At 39.7% G+C, this 18,215-nt stretch overlaps 1 protein-coding gene across 5 annotated transcripts in view; it reads right to left on the bottom strand.

The window, feature by feature from the left end:
• Nucleotides 1–18,215, bottom strand: part of CUX1 (cut like homeobox 1) — a 397,218-nt gene that overhangs the window by 233,582 nt on the left and 145,421 nt on the right. For all 5 annotated transcript variants that reach the window (XM_075904405.1, XM_075904407.1, XM_075904408.1 and 2 more), the window contains exons 3-4: nt 15,989–16,036; nt 908–986 (exon numbers count right to left, since the gene is read on the bottom strand). In XM_075904405.1, the coding sequence (XP_075760520.1) occupies nt 908–986; nt 15,989–16,036 (127 nt within the window). The remainder of the gene's footprint in view (nt 1–907; nt 987–15,988; nt 16,037–18,215) is intronic.

The raw sequence follows: 18,215 nt of genomic DNA, 5'->3' as shown, positions 1-18,215 counted from the left end.
TCTTCCTTTTATGAGCTGGGGTGCTGAAAACTAGCAGTATGGCAGTGGCCCTGGCTCAAAGTGGCTTGCATCATACACAGAGTTTACAGTTTTCTTCAATGGCTTTCTGCATCTCCAATAAAAAAATTCTTCCAATACCACTTTCTGTGAGGCAAGATTATTGGAGATTTAACCGATGAGAAAAACCCTGTTAATAAATAAATCATTAACATCCAGAACAGCTTTCAGAATTATATGGTACTGTAACAAATATAAAATGATTTTCACAATACTTCATATGTGAATGCAATGAACTGTTTTAAGAGGAGAAGCCATCAAAGTGCCTAAGTTATAGCTCATTAATGGTACATCTACACAGCAACATTATTTTGAAATAACTTAGTCCGTGTCCGTGTCTACACAGCAGGCAGTTATTTCAAAATAATGTCAAAATACTGTCAAGCAGGAGGATTTCTTATTCCAACTCCTGTAAGGACTTCAATATCTGAGATATAGGTGAGAGGATTATTCTAGGAGAGGGTGGGTGAGATTCTGTGGCCTGCATTGTGCAGGAGGTCAGACTAGATGATCATAACGGTCCCTTCTGACCTTAAAGTCTATGAGTCTATAAGCCTCATTGTACAAGGAGTAAGGGAAGTTGGAGGAAGAGTGCTCTATTTCAAAGTAAGTGCTGTGTAGATGCTCCCAATTTCTAAGTAAGCTACACAATTGACGTAGCTCAATTTATGTAGCTTATTTCAAGTTAAGCCCTGCTGTGTAGACACACACACAATTACAATCAATGCCACAGTATGTCAATTTGAGACTAAAATCAATAACTTAGCAAAGGTAAAAAGAAGAAATTCCCAACAGCATCTGGGACTACAGAGATCATCCGCTTTTCAGAGGAAGATAATAATTTGCTTACCTGGAACATCAATTAATCTCTTATAGACATTCAAGAAGGCTGCCTCTGCTTCTTTGCTTCTTTTACCTAATGCATCAATCTAAAAGGGTGAGGGAAAAGAAAGCCTTAGACTTGCTCAAGCAAAACAAAGACACACACACAGAGCAATGGCACTATACACATAAATGAATAAACATATCTACAGCATCACTTTAGTTCAAATGTAAAGGGAACCTGAGTTCATTATTTGCACACTGGGAAATACCAGTGGGAATCAGCTATATAGTAACAACATTCATTTTTCCATACATCTGTATTAAACATACTAGAACACCTATTCCAGCAAAACACTGAATATCCATATTTTATGCTGCATGTAGGCATAAGTATACAGTATACAGATTAACTCTTATATGGGACAGAATTTCCATGGGTTGTTTGTTTTTTTGCCACTAACTGAAGCCTAACAATACAATGCCATCATACACAGGAAAGGTTTCTCTCTATGCTGGCCACATGCCAACATTTCAGCAAAACGTGCATAGCTTTTTATTTCCATTATGTCTCCTAACAAGTTATGAGACAGTTTTCCTGCAACACTGCTGTACCAAAGACTCAGCATTCGTGAATCTCCCACATACACAGGAGTTTTCCTGTAAGGATTAGACACGTACCTCCATTTAAATTTGGCATACCTTGCTTTTGCAAATGTAAATTACACCAGCAGGGGCAGATTTTGCCCACAGACATGTATGCTGAACTCCTCCTGAAGACAGAAGTCTCGGCTTGACAAAGCCCTGGCTGGGTTGATTTAGTTGGGATTGGTCCTGCCTTGGGCGGTGGGCTGGACTTGATGACCTCCTGAGGTCTCTTCCAGCTCTATGATTCTATGTGTGAGGGCAAAATGTAGCTAATACTGTTTACTGTAGGTTTTCTCCGTTATTTCATTCCCAAAATAAATGGAAGGTTAACAACTCTGAGACTGGACTACACATTCCTTGGGTAAAGAATATGATTTTTAATTCCTAGTTTATTGGATTAGATAAACCATTTACCCCACTATAGAATGAGACAACTGGGGAACAGGAAATTCTTTGGTAACGTTTTTTTAATAGTACACAGAGGTTTCAGCGAGTACTAAAAAGCATAGAATTTATAGTTCCTATATTTTTAATAAAAAACAAAGAAGGATCTGCATATCTCAGCTTCATTTCAACCAGAGCGAAAAAAGTGATAAGGGATAACATTAAGACACATTTTGAAAGATATGACATGAACTAAAAAAAAGGAAGGTCCTCCTGTCTAAAGCAACGTCCTTGAATTCTTTGACCACATTAATGATTTGGTAGAAACAATGGACGGAGTTCACTGTGTTCATGTTTCAGGAAAGCATCTGATACTCCAACTATGTATAGTTTAATTTGAAGAATTAGAAAGTATCCTTCGAACAACCTACTGAAATGGATTCTAAACTCGCTGTAGTAGAGGAAACAGAGTGCCAGGGAAAGGAAACAGCTCAGGGAGGAGAGAGATAAGGAGCGGGGTGCTGCAGGTCAGACTTGGCGCTATATATGTTTACTTTATATGAAAATGACTTTGTAAAGGGAAGGCTTTTGAAAAAGGCTAGAACTACAGATGATTAACATAATGGAAGGGAGTCAGACGTTAAGTGCACAGGAACAGAGCATATAAATTCCAAATGACTTGTATAGATTAGTTTTATGGACTGATAACTGACTTGTAGAGATCATTATAAAGAAGTTAAGGCCACAAAGCTGGGAGACAGGGAACAGCAGCACAATGCAGTATATAAGCCAGGAAAAGAGGCCCAGGAGGAAAAAGGAGACAGTAAAAGCATCTGCACAATGCTTGAAATCACACAATCTTGGGATATGAAGAGAAACGTTGTCAAGACAGAAGTTATTTTGACACAACCCAATGGTGCATGTAGAACAATGAGCCAAATTCTGATCTCATTTGCACACAGGAAATATGGAGTAACTCCATTGACATCACTGGAGTTATACCTAAATTAACACAGATGTAATGGATATCTGAACCTAGCCTACTTTGTGCAATTCCTTTCAGCTTAGAAAAAAAGTGTATTGGTGAGACTGAAAGCACGCAGCAGAGGGCAAAATGATTGCAAATTTGGGGAACGGAATTAAATTCTGAAGAAAGATTGACTATGCTTGGACTTTACAGTTTACCAAAAAAGGTTATGGAAAAAGAGTGGAATCTCACAGGGCATGAGACACACTGAAACGCAAGGAATAGATGATTGTGAATAAGTTGTTTATTAATTCAAACACAAGAAACCACAGATGGGCTGATGTTCATGAGGGATTGAGCACATAAGTAATTCAGTTAGAATGGCTTCACACAAATAATATTTGGAAACTGGAATTTGAAACAAATTGCCAAAGCCTGAAAAGCATAAGATGGTATAAATCAATGCTTGAAAAAACTAAACAATGTTTTTGAAGTGGAGAGAATGAATAGGGAATCCACTAGCTGACTTTGTGAGTTTCAGCTGCAAAGGTTTATATCAGGCATGTAAATGAAAGCTGTGTATGGACATATGCACCATTTGTGGTACTAACACAATTTTACCTCCATCTGCAACTTTTCTACATAGTGGACATGTAAATTATAACTATTAAACCTTGTTAGTATTAGAGAACTGCTGGAATACTTATTTTTGGGGGAAAATCGTTCGCCCTTTCTGTCAAAGCAACAGCATTCCAGTTGACTGAGATACCCCTTTCTATCAAACACTTGAACTGTGGGTTTTGTTTTTTTTTCAGATCGTAAGTTTTTCTTTTCTACAAAAGTGACATCTATTTTTTGTTTATACAATATAAAATGTATCACTGAGATACCAAGACCTGATTATAAACTGATAAATATTAAGCATAAAATAAAGTTCAATCAAGTGGATCAAAGATGATTTATATGAAGCCGATTGACAGTAATGCTCTTGACTTCCTCTTTTGAGTTCTAAATCCAGAATTGATATTGCAATAGTTAGACTAAGGCATCAGAATTTCTATTTACATTATTTCATCTTAGAACAGTTTCAGCAGTCTGTCTGATAAAGGCAGTGGTCACCAATCAGTAGATCGGGATCTACCAGTAGATCTTGGAGCCTCTGACAGGTGATTCTGACTGGCTTGGCCAGGAAGCTATCAAATGCTGGCACTTCAGTTGACCCTCCACCCACTTTCATGCTGCTCCTGCCCTCTGCCATGGAGCTGCCCCTCAGAGCCTCCTGCTTGTTGTGCAGGGTGTGGGATGAAGAAGGGGGGTGCTGATGTCAGGGTGTCCCTCCTTCTGCCACTTCAATACCCAATCTCTACACAGAATGAAGGGGATGGAGGGAGCTTGGCAATGCAAATCTCTGTCACACACACACCGTGTGTGTGTCTATCACTCTCAAAAACACACACTGTCCTTCACTCTCATCTCCCCACCCAACACATATGTGGGGTGGTTATTGCTACTTCTTTTAATGCATGCAAAGTGTATTGTTTTTGGTTTTTGTCTCTCCCTGCCCTGAACCTCCTCCTACACCCAACCTCCTGCTCCTGATGTGAGTCCACCTGCACCCAAATTCCTTCCCAGAGCTTGCACCTTGAAACCCCTCCTGGACCCCAATCCCTCACCTGGGCTAAGCCCAGAGCGCCTCCCACACTCCAAACTCCTTGCACCCAAACTTCTTGGACCAAGACCAGAGCCTGCACCCCATCCGCTACCCCAGCCTGGTGAAAGTACATGAGGATGGGGGAAAAAGGAGGAAGGAGTGAACACAGTGAGGCCTCGGAGAAGGGGAGGAGCAGACGCAGGGCCTCAAACAAGGAGCAGGAAGGAAGCGGGGCAAAGGTATTTGGGTCTGAGGTAGATCTTACATTGCACTTAAATTGAAAAAGTGATCTTGTGCTTAAAAAGGCTGGAGACCACTGGATTAAAGGCTTGTCTCCACTACCCGGAGATTGATGCTGCAGTGATCGACCCACTGAGGTTTGATTTTAGCTTGTCTAGTGAAGACCCATTAAATTGACCATAGATCGGCTCTTCTGTCGACTCCAGTACTTTACCAGAACTGTAAGTGTAGACTAAGTCAACAGGAGCTTTTCTCCAATCAACCCAGCATGATGTAGGCACTGCAATAAGTCAACCTAAGCTACATAGCTGGAATTTTGTAATTTAGGATAACTTAACCTTGCAGTGCAGACAAACCCTTATAGATTCTGTTTACTGTGAGCACCTTAGCATATTTTATATCCAAAACACAAATACAAAACTTGATTGAAAGCACATTTGTTTTAATCTGGATTTAAAAATTAGCATGGGTGCTAGTTCTGAATATACAGAGATAGGGAGTGTAAACAAAATAATATTTATTTCTAACATGAGTTCAGAAGAATGGACTAGATCACCTTCTAATCCTATGATTCTATGTAATAGGGAAAGGCCAAGCACCAAAAACATATGGTAGTTTCAATTACACACACCAAGACAGAGGGAGAGAGTCCGAAAAATAGGAAAAACAAAACCATAAAATAGCATGGAAATAAATATACAGCTCTCAAACCACTTTTTAAAAAATTCAAGGTAGTGTTGCCTTAAGAATCAATGACAACCAACTGACACTGGAGTAAGTTCAAATATTGATGACTGTCATAAAAACTCTGGCTGTGGAATTTTGTAAGCTCTGAAAAGTTTATACATCAACTGATAATTACATTAGCCAACTTCTGAGATCAACCCAGCTGTGAACCTTAACTTATCTAAACCAAGCACAAAGTCTTTCCTAACTTCAAAAAACCAGCAGTGACCCTCTACTCCTCACCCCCATGAGCATATGTTCACTTTTAAGTTTTGGCATACGATTTGTCTTGATAATACCACTGGAGCTATACTGAGATAACAGAAATAAGACACTACTAGTGTGTTAGCAATCCTCCCTCCTTAGCATACTGCTCATCTTTAAAATACCACTGGAGCTATATGGAGATAACAGAAATAAGAAACTAGTGTGTGAGCAATTCTCCTCCTGTCCACCTTATTTTCCAAGGTCAGGCTCTTTCATGAGTTGTTGAAGAGAGCTCAAAGTTCAGCTCACAGACAGAAGAAATCACTTCCATAATTATCTGTCTACTAGCCTAGGGAGACTCCTTAATCTGTTCCAAATCCTCAGTCGCCAGTGTAACAGCTGAATTATTGGCATATCACCATACTATCTTAGACAAGTTAATTTAAACACAATGGGGCAGATTCTGATCTGTGTTATACCTGGGCAACATCAGCCAAATCCCTCAACTTTTACCTCTGGATTTACCCACAAACAACAAAGATGAGAATCTGGCTACAAGTTTAGTGTGCACTGTCCACATCTAAGAAGATTAAATGTAAATTTACATTAGAACTACTTCCCACCACCTGAATCACAGCAGACCCATGTCTCGTTACAGACAGATATAAGTAAAACCCATCACTTTAATTTGCAATCTCTATCTCTTTATGCTTTGAGGAAGTTCAATACTAATTGAAAGTCTGAGACTGTACTACTCCACAAATCCCCTAGATTCAATGTTCTGATCTGAAAGGAGCAAACTGAACAGGAGAACAGTCTGTACTGAACTAAATACTTTCTCATACAGTACAGTCACAGACAGAACATTGCACTGCTACATTCTAGAGTTTAAAGGTACAGCACAGACCCAAAGCTTTTAGTGAGGAAGTTGGAATTTCTAGCTGCCAATGCATCTTTCACTAAAACTTAACAAGAGTTGTGATTTTGATGAGATAATCCGTAGATTAAAACTCTTGATGCAGAGTGAAAAAGAGGCACACATCAATGACAGCCATGGAGGAGCTCAAGGATCTGAGACCTTCAACGTGGATCACTGTTAGATCATGACAAAAGTATTTGTTGACAATTCAATATTCCAAATATAGCTCATCAAGGCAGGGATCACGTTGTCTTTGTGCCTTGTACTTCAATTAACATGTCAGTACTTTAATAACTATTGTAATGTTAGCACAGCACATAAAATATGTCTGACATGATTAACCTGTAATAGGGATTTTCTAGTCCTGATCCTTTTACATTTCACCACTGGATGCACATTTATGATACTGATCCTCACAAACTCTTCAATATTCTCTAAAGAATAAATGTCCTTTTATTATATTGTACCCAATCTGCAACTAATTTACCTTCTTAAAATGGTAACTATGTCCAATTAACTTTTAAAAAGCTAATTACTGAAAAGGGTTTACAATTTGAGCTTTAATTTAATAGATTCCTGACATTCAGATTGCCACAAAATAAGAATGCATACACCAAACAAAAACAAATCTCTTTATTGGTCACATTTTTCCTATTACAGAGGTCTCTATATATGGGATAACCCCAGGTACTGAGTTAATGTGCACAGACTCAACTAGGAATTTCTTTACTCTTGTCATTTTGCATCACAAACTTAGCTCTTTTTAATGTAGTTTGAATTCAATTTATCGAGGGTTTGGAAGTGTCATTGACAATAGTGAAGGATTATCACCATGCTTTTCACTTTGTTAAACCATACCATACTTCTTGAAGGAACCACCTGGAAATCAAATAGCAGTGCTAGTAGGTATTAACAACACGAAGCAATGCTACAGTTCATTCTCTATAAGAGCCTGGGCTTTTTTCATCTAAATCATTAGCATGTTTGTTTCAAGGGTGATACATCCTAACAGCTATGCAAAACACTATGCATGCTAGAGACCACTTACTGACCAGGCACCGTATCATCTTTTAGAAGACTAAAAACTTACCCTTGTTTAATGCTAGCAGTGATATCACCATGAATCAACATGCGGAGGAATTTTTGTTTTAATTAAAAACCCACAGGTGACAGAACACAAAGCAAAAAACAACATAATTTGCAAAAATTAAAACACATTTTAAAAAGATTTTAAGGACCTCTTAAGAAGAAGGGTGGATATTTACTTGCAGCCCATTGTGTATTTTTAGCAAAACTATATTTTTTAAAAACACAAATGAGGGCTTAAGGAACCAATGTAAGCCTCTGAACACAGTTGTTCTAATAAAGTGCACAGGAATGCCACATTCTGAATAATGCAGTCCTAGGGAAACGTTCACCAGTTACACTTACCCACACAATACAGATTAGATAAAAATTAACAATTTTATCTTTGAAAATTCATGGACGATGGGAAAAGCTCCAGAAGGCTGGAAGAGGCCAAATGTAGTGCCAATTTATCAAAGGAGGCACAAGGACAAGCTGGGGAATTACAGACTAGTCATCTTAAACTTCAGTAACCAGAAAAATAAGAGTGCAAATAATCAAGCAACCTGACGTACACAGAAGATAAGGTGATAAGTAACAGCATGGATGTGTCAAGAACAAATAATGTCAAGCTGACTTAATGGCTTAATTTGACAGGGTTACAACCATTGTAGAGAGGAGCCAAGCTGTAGATGTGGTATATCTTGACTTTAGTAAGGCTTTTTACACTGTCTCACATGATCTTCTCATAAGCAAAATAGGGAACACAGCCTGGATAGAGTGGCTATAAGGTGCGTGCATAACTCGTTGGAAAACCTTTCCCAGAGAATGGTCTACAGCATAGTTCCTGCAAAGGTATATGCCTGCATGGCTGCACACAAAAAATTCTTCCCCCTTCCAGCTCCTCTGGAGAGCCATGTGAGTTCTGCTCCAGCAGGCGGGGCCTGCACCTGCCGTGTGGCAGAGGCGGATCCTGTTCTGGCGGATGGGACCGGGAACCTGCCGCATGGCAGGGGAGGAAGGTTTGCTTTAGTGGCAAGGGAACAGGACATGCCACATGGCCAGGGGAGCAGGGTCTGCTCCCCATTCATTCCAGCCTCCTAAAACGCCCCTTCTTCTTTCTCCCCACCCCCGCTGCCTCTTTCTGATAGAGACGGGGGGGGGGGGGGGGGGGAGCGGACGAATGACTATTCAATTAATGTGTTGACTATCCGATAAGCATTTGCTTATTGGATAGTCAGCTACTTGTTCACATCCCTAGTACACAGTCAAGCTAGAAGACCACATTGAGTGGGGTCCCAAAGGAATCTGTCCTGGGTTTGATTCTGTTTAATAGTTTCACCTATGATTTTGATAATAGCCTAGAGTTTGTGGAAAATAACATATTAGGAGGGGTTGCCAGTGCTTTGGAAGATAGAATTAAAATTCAAAATTATCTGGACAAACTGGAAAAATAGCCTGACATTTATAGAATTAAATTCAATAAGGACAAATGGAAAATACTCCACTTAGGAAGAAACAATCAGTTGTACACATGCAACATGGAAAATAGCAGCCGTGGAAGGAGTACTGTGGAAAGGAGTCTGGGTTTGATAGTGGACCACTAGCTAAATACAAGTCAACGGTGTAACACTGTTGCAAAAGAAGCAAAAATATTCTGTGATGTGTTAACATAAGTGTTATAGGCAAGACCCAATTAATTCTTCCACTCTACTCTGCACTGATAAGGCCTCAACTGGAGTATTGTGTTCAATTCTGGGCAACACATTTCAGGCATGATGTGGACATACTGGAGAAAGTCCAAAGGAGAGCAAAAAAATTATTAAAGGACTAGAAAACTTGACCTCTTAGAAAAAAATGGAAAAAAAAACTGAATTTGTTTAGTCTGGAGAAGTGAGGAAGAACAAGTTCACAGTTTATTCAAGGTGGAGGACAACAAACATTCTTGTTAAGTGCAAGGGTAGCCCAAGAAGAAATGGGCTTAAATTACAGAAAGGGAGGGGAAATCTTTCTGTCAGGATAACTATGCACTGGAACAAAATTGTAGGGACATTGTGGCATCTCCTTCATTGGAGATTTTCAAGATGGCACAAAAACCCATCAGGAATGGGCAAGTTAATACATAGTCCTATCTGGAGTGCAGGGGACAGGAATAGATGATCTACTGAGGTCCCTTTCAGACCTTTACTTTTATAATACTATAAAATGGGACTCAGATCCTCCAAAGTTCCAGCTCTTCTGTCCCCACGACAACCTAAGTCTTCTAAACACCTCGAGGTTCTTCCTGTTCTTCTCAGGCCAACAACCATGGCCTTCATGGAGACGGGTTTACTCTCGAGGTCATAGGATGGATTCTTGTCTTCCTCTGAATTCTGAAGTCCTTGATCCTCCTGCCCAGTCCAGCCCAGTAGATATTCATAACTGAATGACAGTTTGCAGTTCCCATGCCACCTACTGCTCTGCCTTCCATTCATTGCTGAGTTCAGGTCGCTCTAACTGTAACTGAACTTGGATCCCATAAACCCTGTGTTAATCTGTCCCCTGCTCAAGGGATATCTGGAAAACAAGTAAGGTTGCCAGCCCTTCCTACTGGACATCATTCCTGTGAATGACTAGGGCAAGGATGCCAAGCTCTCATCCATGAAATGGAAAGTAAGGAGAAAAGTATCTTAAATGTCTTTGCTATGAAGCTCCATCCAACTTTCAAGTATGAGAAGTAACTTCATGAAAAGAAGAGAATCGGACATGCAGTGCAGAATGTCAGAGGACTTCAGCTCTGTCCCCACCCCCAAACCCTCTGTGCCACTCACTCCAAAAAACACTTTCAGTGATGTCACATCATTCCCTGCATTGTACCTGCATTAGCTCCTTAACCTGCAGGTCTCCATCCCCCTTCATGGGTAGGAGGGAGCCGTCAAGATGCTGCAGAGGAAGTGAAGGGACCAACACGCAGCTAGCGCATTTTGTGACTGAAGTATGTTCAAGGAGTCCAAGGTAAGAGAGGCAGAGTGGTGAGCTGCAGTACATCTGGATGCTGAGATTTTTTTAAAAAGGAAATTAAAAACCCCCAAACTTAGTTAACACAGAGCTAATATTGCCCAGTGGTACACCTCAGGTCTTTCAGAATAGTTTGTTCATCCTACATTCAAACACCCTGAAAATAGGAAATCCAAGTATTTACGGGATATGCCATCCCTGCACATTCTAACACAGATACAATTCAAAATGGAAACACATATGGGAAGGGAATATTTATAAAATGCAATATACCTTCCGGTACTGCCCCAGATTGGAGGCAGCATGAAGCCTGACCACCACCAGAGGCGCTGTGTTGGGCTAGATTCTCCTACTATAGGATAGGAACTTCCATTGATTTCAGTGGGACTTACTCATATCTTGCAAGGAGGAAAAACAAGGCCTTGTAATTTGGAAGGAAACAAAATGCCAGTGGCGTGTGTGGTGGATAAAGCAGATGTGGAGAAGCTAGTCATGCCCTTCCCTTCTGTGCTGGGGTTGCACGTTATCTGACCTGTAGAAGAGTTCATATAGTCTGTACAGCTAATAATTTTGAGAGAAGAGAAATAGTATATTCAAAGGCATATTCTCCATCTGTCCTGTGTGTATAACTCTGGTTGATGTTCATGGGTGTCCTACATTCTCATCAAGAAGAGAAAGTACTCCTTTCCAGGTCTCCAAACATATTTAAATGCCCTTCCTGAGGGAAAGCTTTGTCTAAATTGCAACAAACCTAGCTGAAATTGATCATCTTCGCATTTGAATAAAGCAAAGAAACAAAACCTAGCAGCATGGCGGCTGTTCCAACTTGCTCAGTGTGTTTTCTTTTGCAGTTCAGGATCATAACCCAAGATTAAAATAAAGTGTGTGAAACCTTTTTCTGTGTTCATGTTAAAGAAAGAAAAACTCCATTGACAGCTGCTGAGAGAATGCTAAAGATAACAATTATCTAGTGGAAATATTAGATTTCTTCTACATTGTCTGTTACATACAATTGTTTAATAGGACTCTTATTGAAAAGCTGCAAAGCTTTAGGCCGAAATCAATGAGATGAAAGCTCTGAATTTTGATGTATGCTGTTGACTTCCACAACACAGAGCAATTTGTAATGGCTTTGCTTTACTGTTGTTTTCAAAGCTCCTACTACATCACAAGCATTTATTTCTGACCACAAAATTACATTTATTCAACAGAAAGCAGCTCAGGGTCTTTAAGAGGTTAACTTCTGGAGTGCTTGGCTGCTCTCCAGCCTCTGTACTAGCATCAGTGCTAATGCAACAGCACACAACAGCACCCAGGCTAGCCATGATTAATAGACTGCTGAATACGCTGCTTTCCACATACACACACTTTTCATTCCCCTGCTTCCATAGATCATGGACTTATCCTCAAAATATCTGACTGAAATTGAATTTGGCTTCTCTCTCAACCGTTCATTTCCTATGTTATGCAAGGTTATATCCTTTTCTGCATGAGCAGAACCAAACCAGCTGCAGCTTTTGAGAAAAAAAAATGTGTTTTCAATTATGAAGTTGGCCTGAACATTGAACCATAGTTCTACTGCTATTCTAATTGAGCCATCATGGAGTAAACTTACAGGAAAGAAGTCATATTAATCAGGTTTGTGAATTTAACAAAAGGAAATTTAAAAAAGAAGAAAAGATTGAGATTAGCATTAACCTATAAAATGCAGACACACAAGAACATATGACTGAAGTTTCTTAGGCCATTCTGTTTACAAACTCATTAAAGCACCCTTTCACTGATATGATTAGTAGCTTCAGTACGCTCGTCTGATCATATTTTCAACTCTGGTGTTTGCATAGACACAATTACTAAATAGTCTACTGACCAAATCAATAGCTTAGAGAGCAATTTAGCTAAGTACTGAGCCAGAGTGCTCTCAACAGAATGGTAATACACCTAAAACTCATTGCCTTCTAAAAAGAAAATTAGAAATGGCAGTCAGAGAAGATCAGTCTACTCTTTCAGAATATTTGCCTTAAAGGATGCTCCAAATTAGGGATTACTCTGTTCCTGTTGGACAGTCCTGCTATGCCACATGAAAAGAATGCTAATAACCCCAGGAAATCCTTTTCTAGCCTTAATATCTACTTTATGACATCACAAATATGTATCTGGACATTAAATTTCCACAAAGCAAATTTATTTCTATAACAGAAAGCATAGCCTAAGAACATAAAGCTTTATATTTAGGATTTCATGTGCAAGTGCTCATCTGCTTATATAAACCTAACCCATTTTGCAACCTATTATGTACTATGCTCAGACAATATTTATTCAGATGATAACTAAGGGCATTTCCTTTCTCACTTAGGAAAAAATGTAATCAGACAAAATATTCAGGCTATTATTTATTCATTTTGGCCTTTGTTTAGCCCAAGATACCGCGATTGAAAAGTTAACTAGAAGCATATTCAATGTATTAATTGTAAACAAACAAAAAACTGATTGAAAAGAGTTTATGTTGAAAGTAGAGTTCAGCAGAGTCCCGCCAACACACCTATAAAATAATGTTCTTTACAAAATTTCACTCAGAAACTCAGAATAGGTCCCATTCTCCTATAATTCTTTACCTTATTTACATCATCTCCTAAGCTTAAGTGTCCACCCCTAAAATTTCCAAAATCATACACAAATCAAATCTCTTACTTCCCAGTTGTGAAACACAAAGCTTTACTTATAAGAGAAATGCACATACAATCTTAACTATGGAATGAATATCATACAATATTAATATATTCCAAATAGATTGTTATTTCCCAATTAACAGTGTAAAAATGTTTGGTAATATTTTTGCACTTTTGTTTGATGTATTGCTTTTCCATCCATGCTACTGTATTTGTGAAGTTACTGTTACTGTAATGTTGGGACTCAATATGACCTACGCTAGGCTTACAAAACAAGTGTCTGATAAAATCACCAGTATACTGTGCATTTCAGAACCTTTAGAATTTCACTTTTTCCTTTAGCTAGCTTTCCCCTACATGCACCCTGCTCTGACAGGTTTTCTTACTGCATTTTAAAACTTGCAGTATCCTACATTCTATTTCAGAATGTTCTTACTTTCCTACTTAAAGTTCCAAGAAAACAGCTCTTTCCAGCAGCTAATGGAAACTGGATATTTGGTAACTGAAACAGTTTCCATCTGCAATTTCCCCTGATTGAGATAAACATCTATAGACTACAAAACATTCTGGCTGTATTTTTTGCTTTATAAATATCCACTGATATTATGTAATGAAATACAAAGAAAACAATTTGAGAGCTCAAACTAAAAGCAAAAAAAAAAAAAATACTAATGAAGAAAACCAATGACTAGGTCTAAAGAAATTAGCTAACAGCAAGCGTATGTGCTGAATGCTCCACACATCATGCACAGGGAGGACAAGGAAAACGTAAGTGATTTTAAATTCATGTCCCCTCCAAGCCACATCTAGTCCAATGATGTCATATGTTCCCAGATTACCTCCCAGCATGATCTAGGCTCATGTCACATCCACCATGGAGCTCAACTGGAGCAGAGAGCCATGCTACAGCAGATCCAGTAAATGCTTATACGCAGGGCCCTACCAAATTAATGGTCTATTCTGGTCAATTTCACAGTCAGGAGATTTTAAAAGTTTTAAATTTCATGATCTCAACTACTTAAATTTGAAATGTCAGAGTGTTGTAATTGTAGGGGCCTGACTCAAAAAGAAGTTGGGAGGGTGAAGAGTTTTGCATGGTTATTGTGGGGTGCTGCAGTACTGATACTCGTACATCTATGCTGCTACTGGCTGCATCACTGCTTTCAGAGCTATGGAGTTGGAGAGCAGCAGCTGCTGGCTGGGGGCACAGCTCTGAAGGCAGAGCCACTGCCAGCAGCAGCACAGAAGTAAGGATGACGTGGTACGTTATTGCCACCCTTGCTGCTGCCTGCACAGCTGCATCCTCAGACAGCAGCTGACACCCTCCAGCAACACAGCTCTGAATCCAGTAGTGATTTCTCTAAAACAGATATGACATATTGGGGGAAAACCGGCACTCTGGTCCTGCAAGACCACAGATGCTCCTGGACCAGAGAGCCCAGGAACCTAACAGCAGAAGGGCCAGCCAAGGCTGGGGAGACCAGGATTGGCAGCCTGGCCAGGGGCCAGCAGCCCCCATGGCAATGTGATGCTCGGGCCAAAGCCCCATGGAAGGGGTCTTCGTGGAAGCAAGGAGCTATAGCCAGAGCCTGCAGCAGCCCAGCCAGGCCAGGGAGTCAGTGGCAGCTGGGCGAGTAGCCCAGGTGGGCTAGCAGAGGGCAGGGAGAGGCCAAGGCAGGGTGCCGGCTGAGGTGGTAGCAAGCCAGCTGTGCTCATACAATGTAGGATTTGGGGGCCAGTGGCAGAGGACCTTCCCTGGTCCACAAAATTCTCCCTTTCGAGGTCAGTCAGGCCCCAAGAGTGCTGGACAAGGGAGGTCCAACCTGTAGAGCAATTGTAATGTGTCAGTTCCCACTGTCAAACTGGCTTACACGTGCCATTCTTTTTCTCACATGTTACTATTATATAAGGAACTTCATCTGATAACTTTTTATAATTATGTTCAGAAAATTAAGTAGTTTAAAAAAAGCATCCAGTTTCCAAGCAAAGAAATTATTGCTAGTTTGAGGTACATATTCAGCACAATGCACAAAGAATTAGGAACATAACCCTCATTAAAAATAATGAATGTACACTTAATTCCCTGTGTGCTGCTGAAAGTATACACTTAAATTTCTCCATGCTGTGACTGGACCTGCAACAGTAAAACAATCAGCTTACAGCTGATAACACATTTAGGAAGTGTAACTCACGCCTGCTGGGTTGGGGCTCTGTCCCTCATTAGTGGCAGCTAGGCCACCTAGATGTTAATAAGTGTGCTACAGCCACATGGCTGTAGATGTTCACACAGTAATGGTGGGTGCTGTTGGATGGGGGGAGGATTTCAGTTTTTAAGTTGCCGGATATACTGGTGGTAAGCTCTTTCCCCACTGTACTGCAGCACTTAGGGTATTTGTAATGTTTTTATGTTATGTCAAGGACTCCTAAAACACATGAACAGGTACATTATTAAGCATCTGTATAAACTAACATATATTCCTTTTTCGTATGCATATGGACCCTGCTCCTGCGAACTGCTCCATGCCATTGGCAAAGCCCTTTGTCCACACATCTCCATTGAATGGCTATAGCACACCAGAATGACACAAACTTAGGCAAGCAGAAGTGACAAGCTACACAAATGCATAGTTTCTTACCTCCCCCTGGAAACTCTTCAATAATGGAGCTACCTGTTTGCGCAGGTCCTGAAAGAGAAAAACGAAAGGATTCCTTCAGGAAAGAGCCATTTTTAAAAAAGAAAGCATACAAGGAATCATTTTGATCAGAATAAACATTATTAAATATTTAAAATGGACCAGCACGTAGTCATGTTTTTAGGAATGTCTTTTTCGTCTAGTTTTTTTAATACTGATTTTGGAAGCCTGACTGCAGTTTATGACAACTTTTGTTTAATCAATGGTATAGCTAGAATTCATTCCGATCAGACTCATGTTTACAATTTAACAATTTCCAGGTTAGTACGCACTTCTGATTGTTAAAATGACAATAACTGGCTAAAGGCTGTGTTCATGGTGATCAGGCAGTGAACTCTTTCAGTCTGTTCAAAGAGTGATGTGAATACCATTTCTGCATCCACCTGAAAAGCTTTCCAGCTACAGACCTGAATTTACAGTCAAAGTTCCTTTTGACATATGAATTTGCATTAATGGGAGTTACACTCAAAGAGAGGAAAGGCACCAGGGACACCACCTGGGGCAGTTTAGCATCACCACTATTGGAGATGGCAGCAGTTTTGAAAGAGGGCACCTTTTTACAGGGCTCATTAAAAACAAGGAGAAATAGTCATTTTGAAAGTTGGAATTCTTTATGGTTCTTCCAGAGATAATTCATTAGCCCCTGCTAAAGAAGAGTTCAGTTATGAAGCATGATGAGATCAAACGAGCATTAGTCCTTAAAAACCATTTTAAAAGGCTTCAGGTGTAACCTACACATACTACATGATAAGACTGGAGAGTCTTACTTCACTATCTGGATCATTTGGGACAAAAAAACCAAAAACACGCAGTACGGTGATCTAAGACTAAATGTTTTAGACCTTCTTTTAATCCAACTAGTTTTAACTCTAGCAGATGCACTTAGAAGTTCTCAGAACATTCATTCTATGCCAAAAAGCATTTTATAGATTCTTCATGCAAAACTAAGTGGCTGAATCCCTCTTTGAAGTGCAAACCATCTATTCTATGGAACCATATGCAGTATTTGTATAGTCTGCATAGCTATAAATATATCTACAATATAGAGACTACACACAACAAATGCAATACCTCATTCAGGTTTTTATTAGCATGACTTATGGACTGACCAGTGGCAAAGCCATGAGGTCCACAAGTCATTCCAAACAACAGTCAGTAAAACTTTATACCAATCAGGCAGTGTATGTCTTCATACAATCAGGCAGTGTATGTCTTAAAACAAAAATGTTTTTCAACCTTTCTAAAAATTGACACTAATTTTTTATCCTTTTATCTATAAAATCAGAGTCATCTAGTTATAATAGTATCAAATCCACAAAAGTCTTCCAACATTACCTTTTTAAAATAAATTTAAATATGACAATTTCAAGGGTCAATATCTTAGAGACTTTAGAAAGCTGGTTAGTCTACGAAAGCCAATTTTTTTTTTCTTTCCAGCACTAAAAAGTCTTTTCTTTTAAACCTTGCTCCGCAAAATAGAAGATCTGAAATCTATCATTGGTCCAAAACTGAATCTTGTCTATCTTGAGTCTTACATCAAATGTAATTTCATGGAGGAAAATGGAAACATTTATTTGGCAATTTTTTTTTAAATGGCAGTTGTTTGAAGCCATTTAATAATCCATATCTTTTAAACTGTTTCAGAGGGTTAATATATCACAACTGGGATAAATTAGCAACCAGAATCCAGAGGAAGGTGTCAAAGATTAGTTGAAGAACCATGTTTTAAGTATAATTTATCAAATAGCCTTTCAATTTCATTGCCTGGCTTTGCACTGTATCATATGGCTATTCCCTTATAGTACACATCCATATCCTAAGAATATCATGGTAGCCATATAAAACTCTCTTTGGCACCTAACTGCATTCCCTTGCTCCTGCACCCTCTGTGCTGGGCAGACACCTTACCCCCTGTCTGCTCCTGCACCCTTCCCTTGCTCTTGCACCCTCCCGCCTGGCCAGACACCCTACCCTGACCCTACTCCTGAACTCACCCTTGCTCCTGCACCCTCCCTCCTGGCCACACACTGCCCCTTCCCTTGCCGCTTCTCCCCTCGCCAACTGATTTTTCCCACCCCAGCCATAAATAAAGAAAACATGGGAATCTTGTATGTTGGACATAAATTATTTTACTTCATTCAAAATGAAATTTGATAAAGTAACATGAGAA

The sequence above is a fragment of the Pelodiscus sinensis genome, chromosome 21, assembly GCF_049634645.1.
Source record: "Pelodiscus sinensis isolate JC-2024 chromosome 21, ASM4963464v1, whole genome shotgun sequence".
Lineage (NCBI taxonomy): Eukaryota > Metazoa > Chordata > Testudines > Trionychidae > Pelodiscus > Pelodiscus sinensis.
Note: the sequence above shows the minus strand (reverse complement) of the source record. Positions and strands in the feature narration are given on the sequence as shown.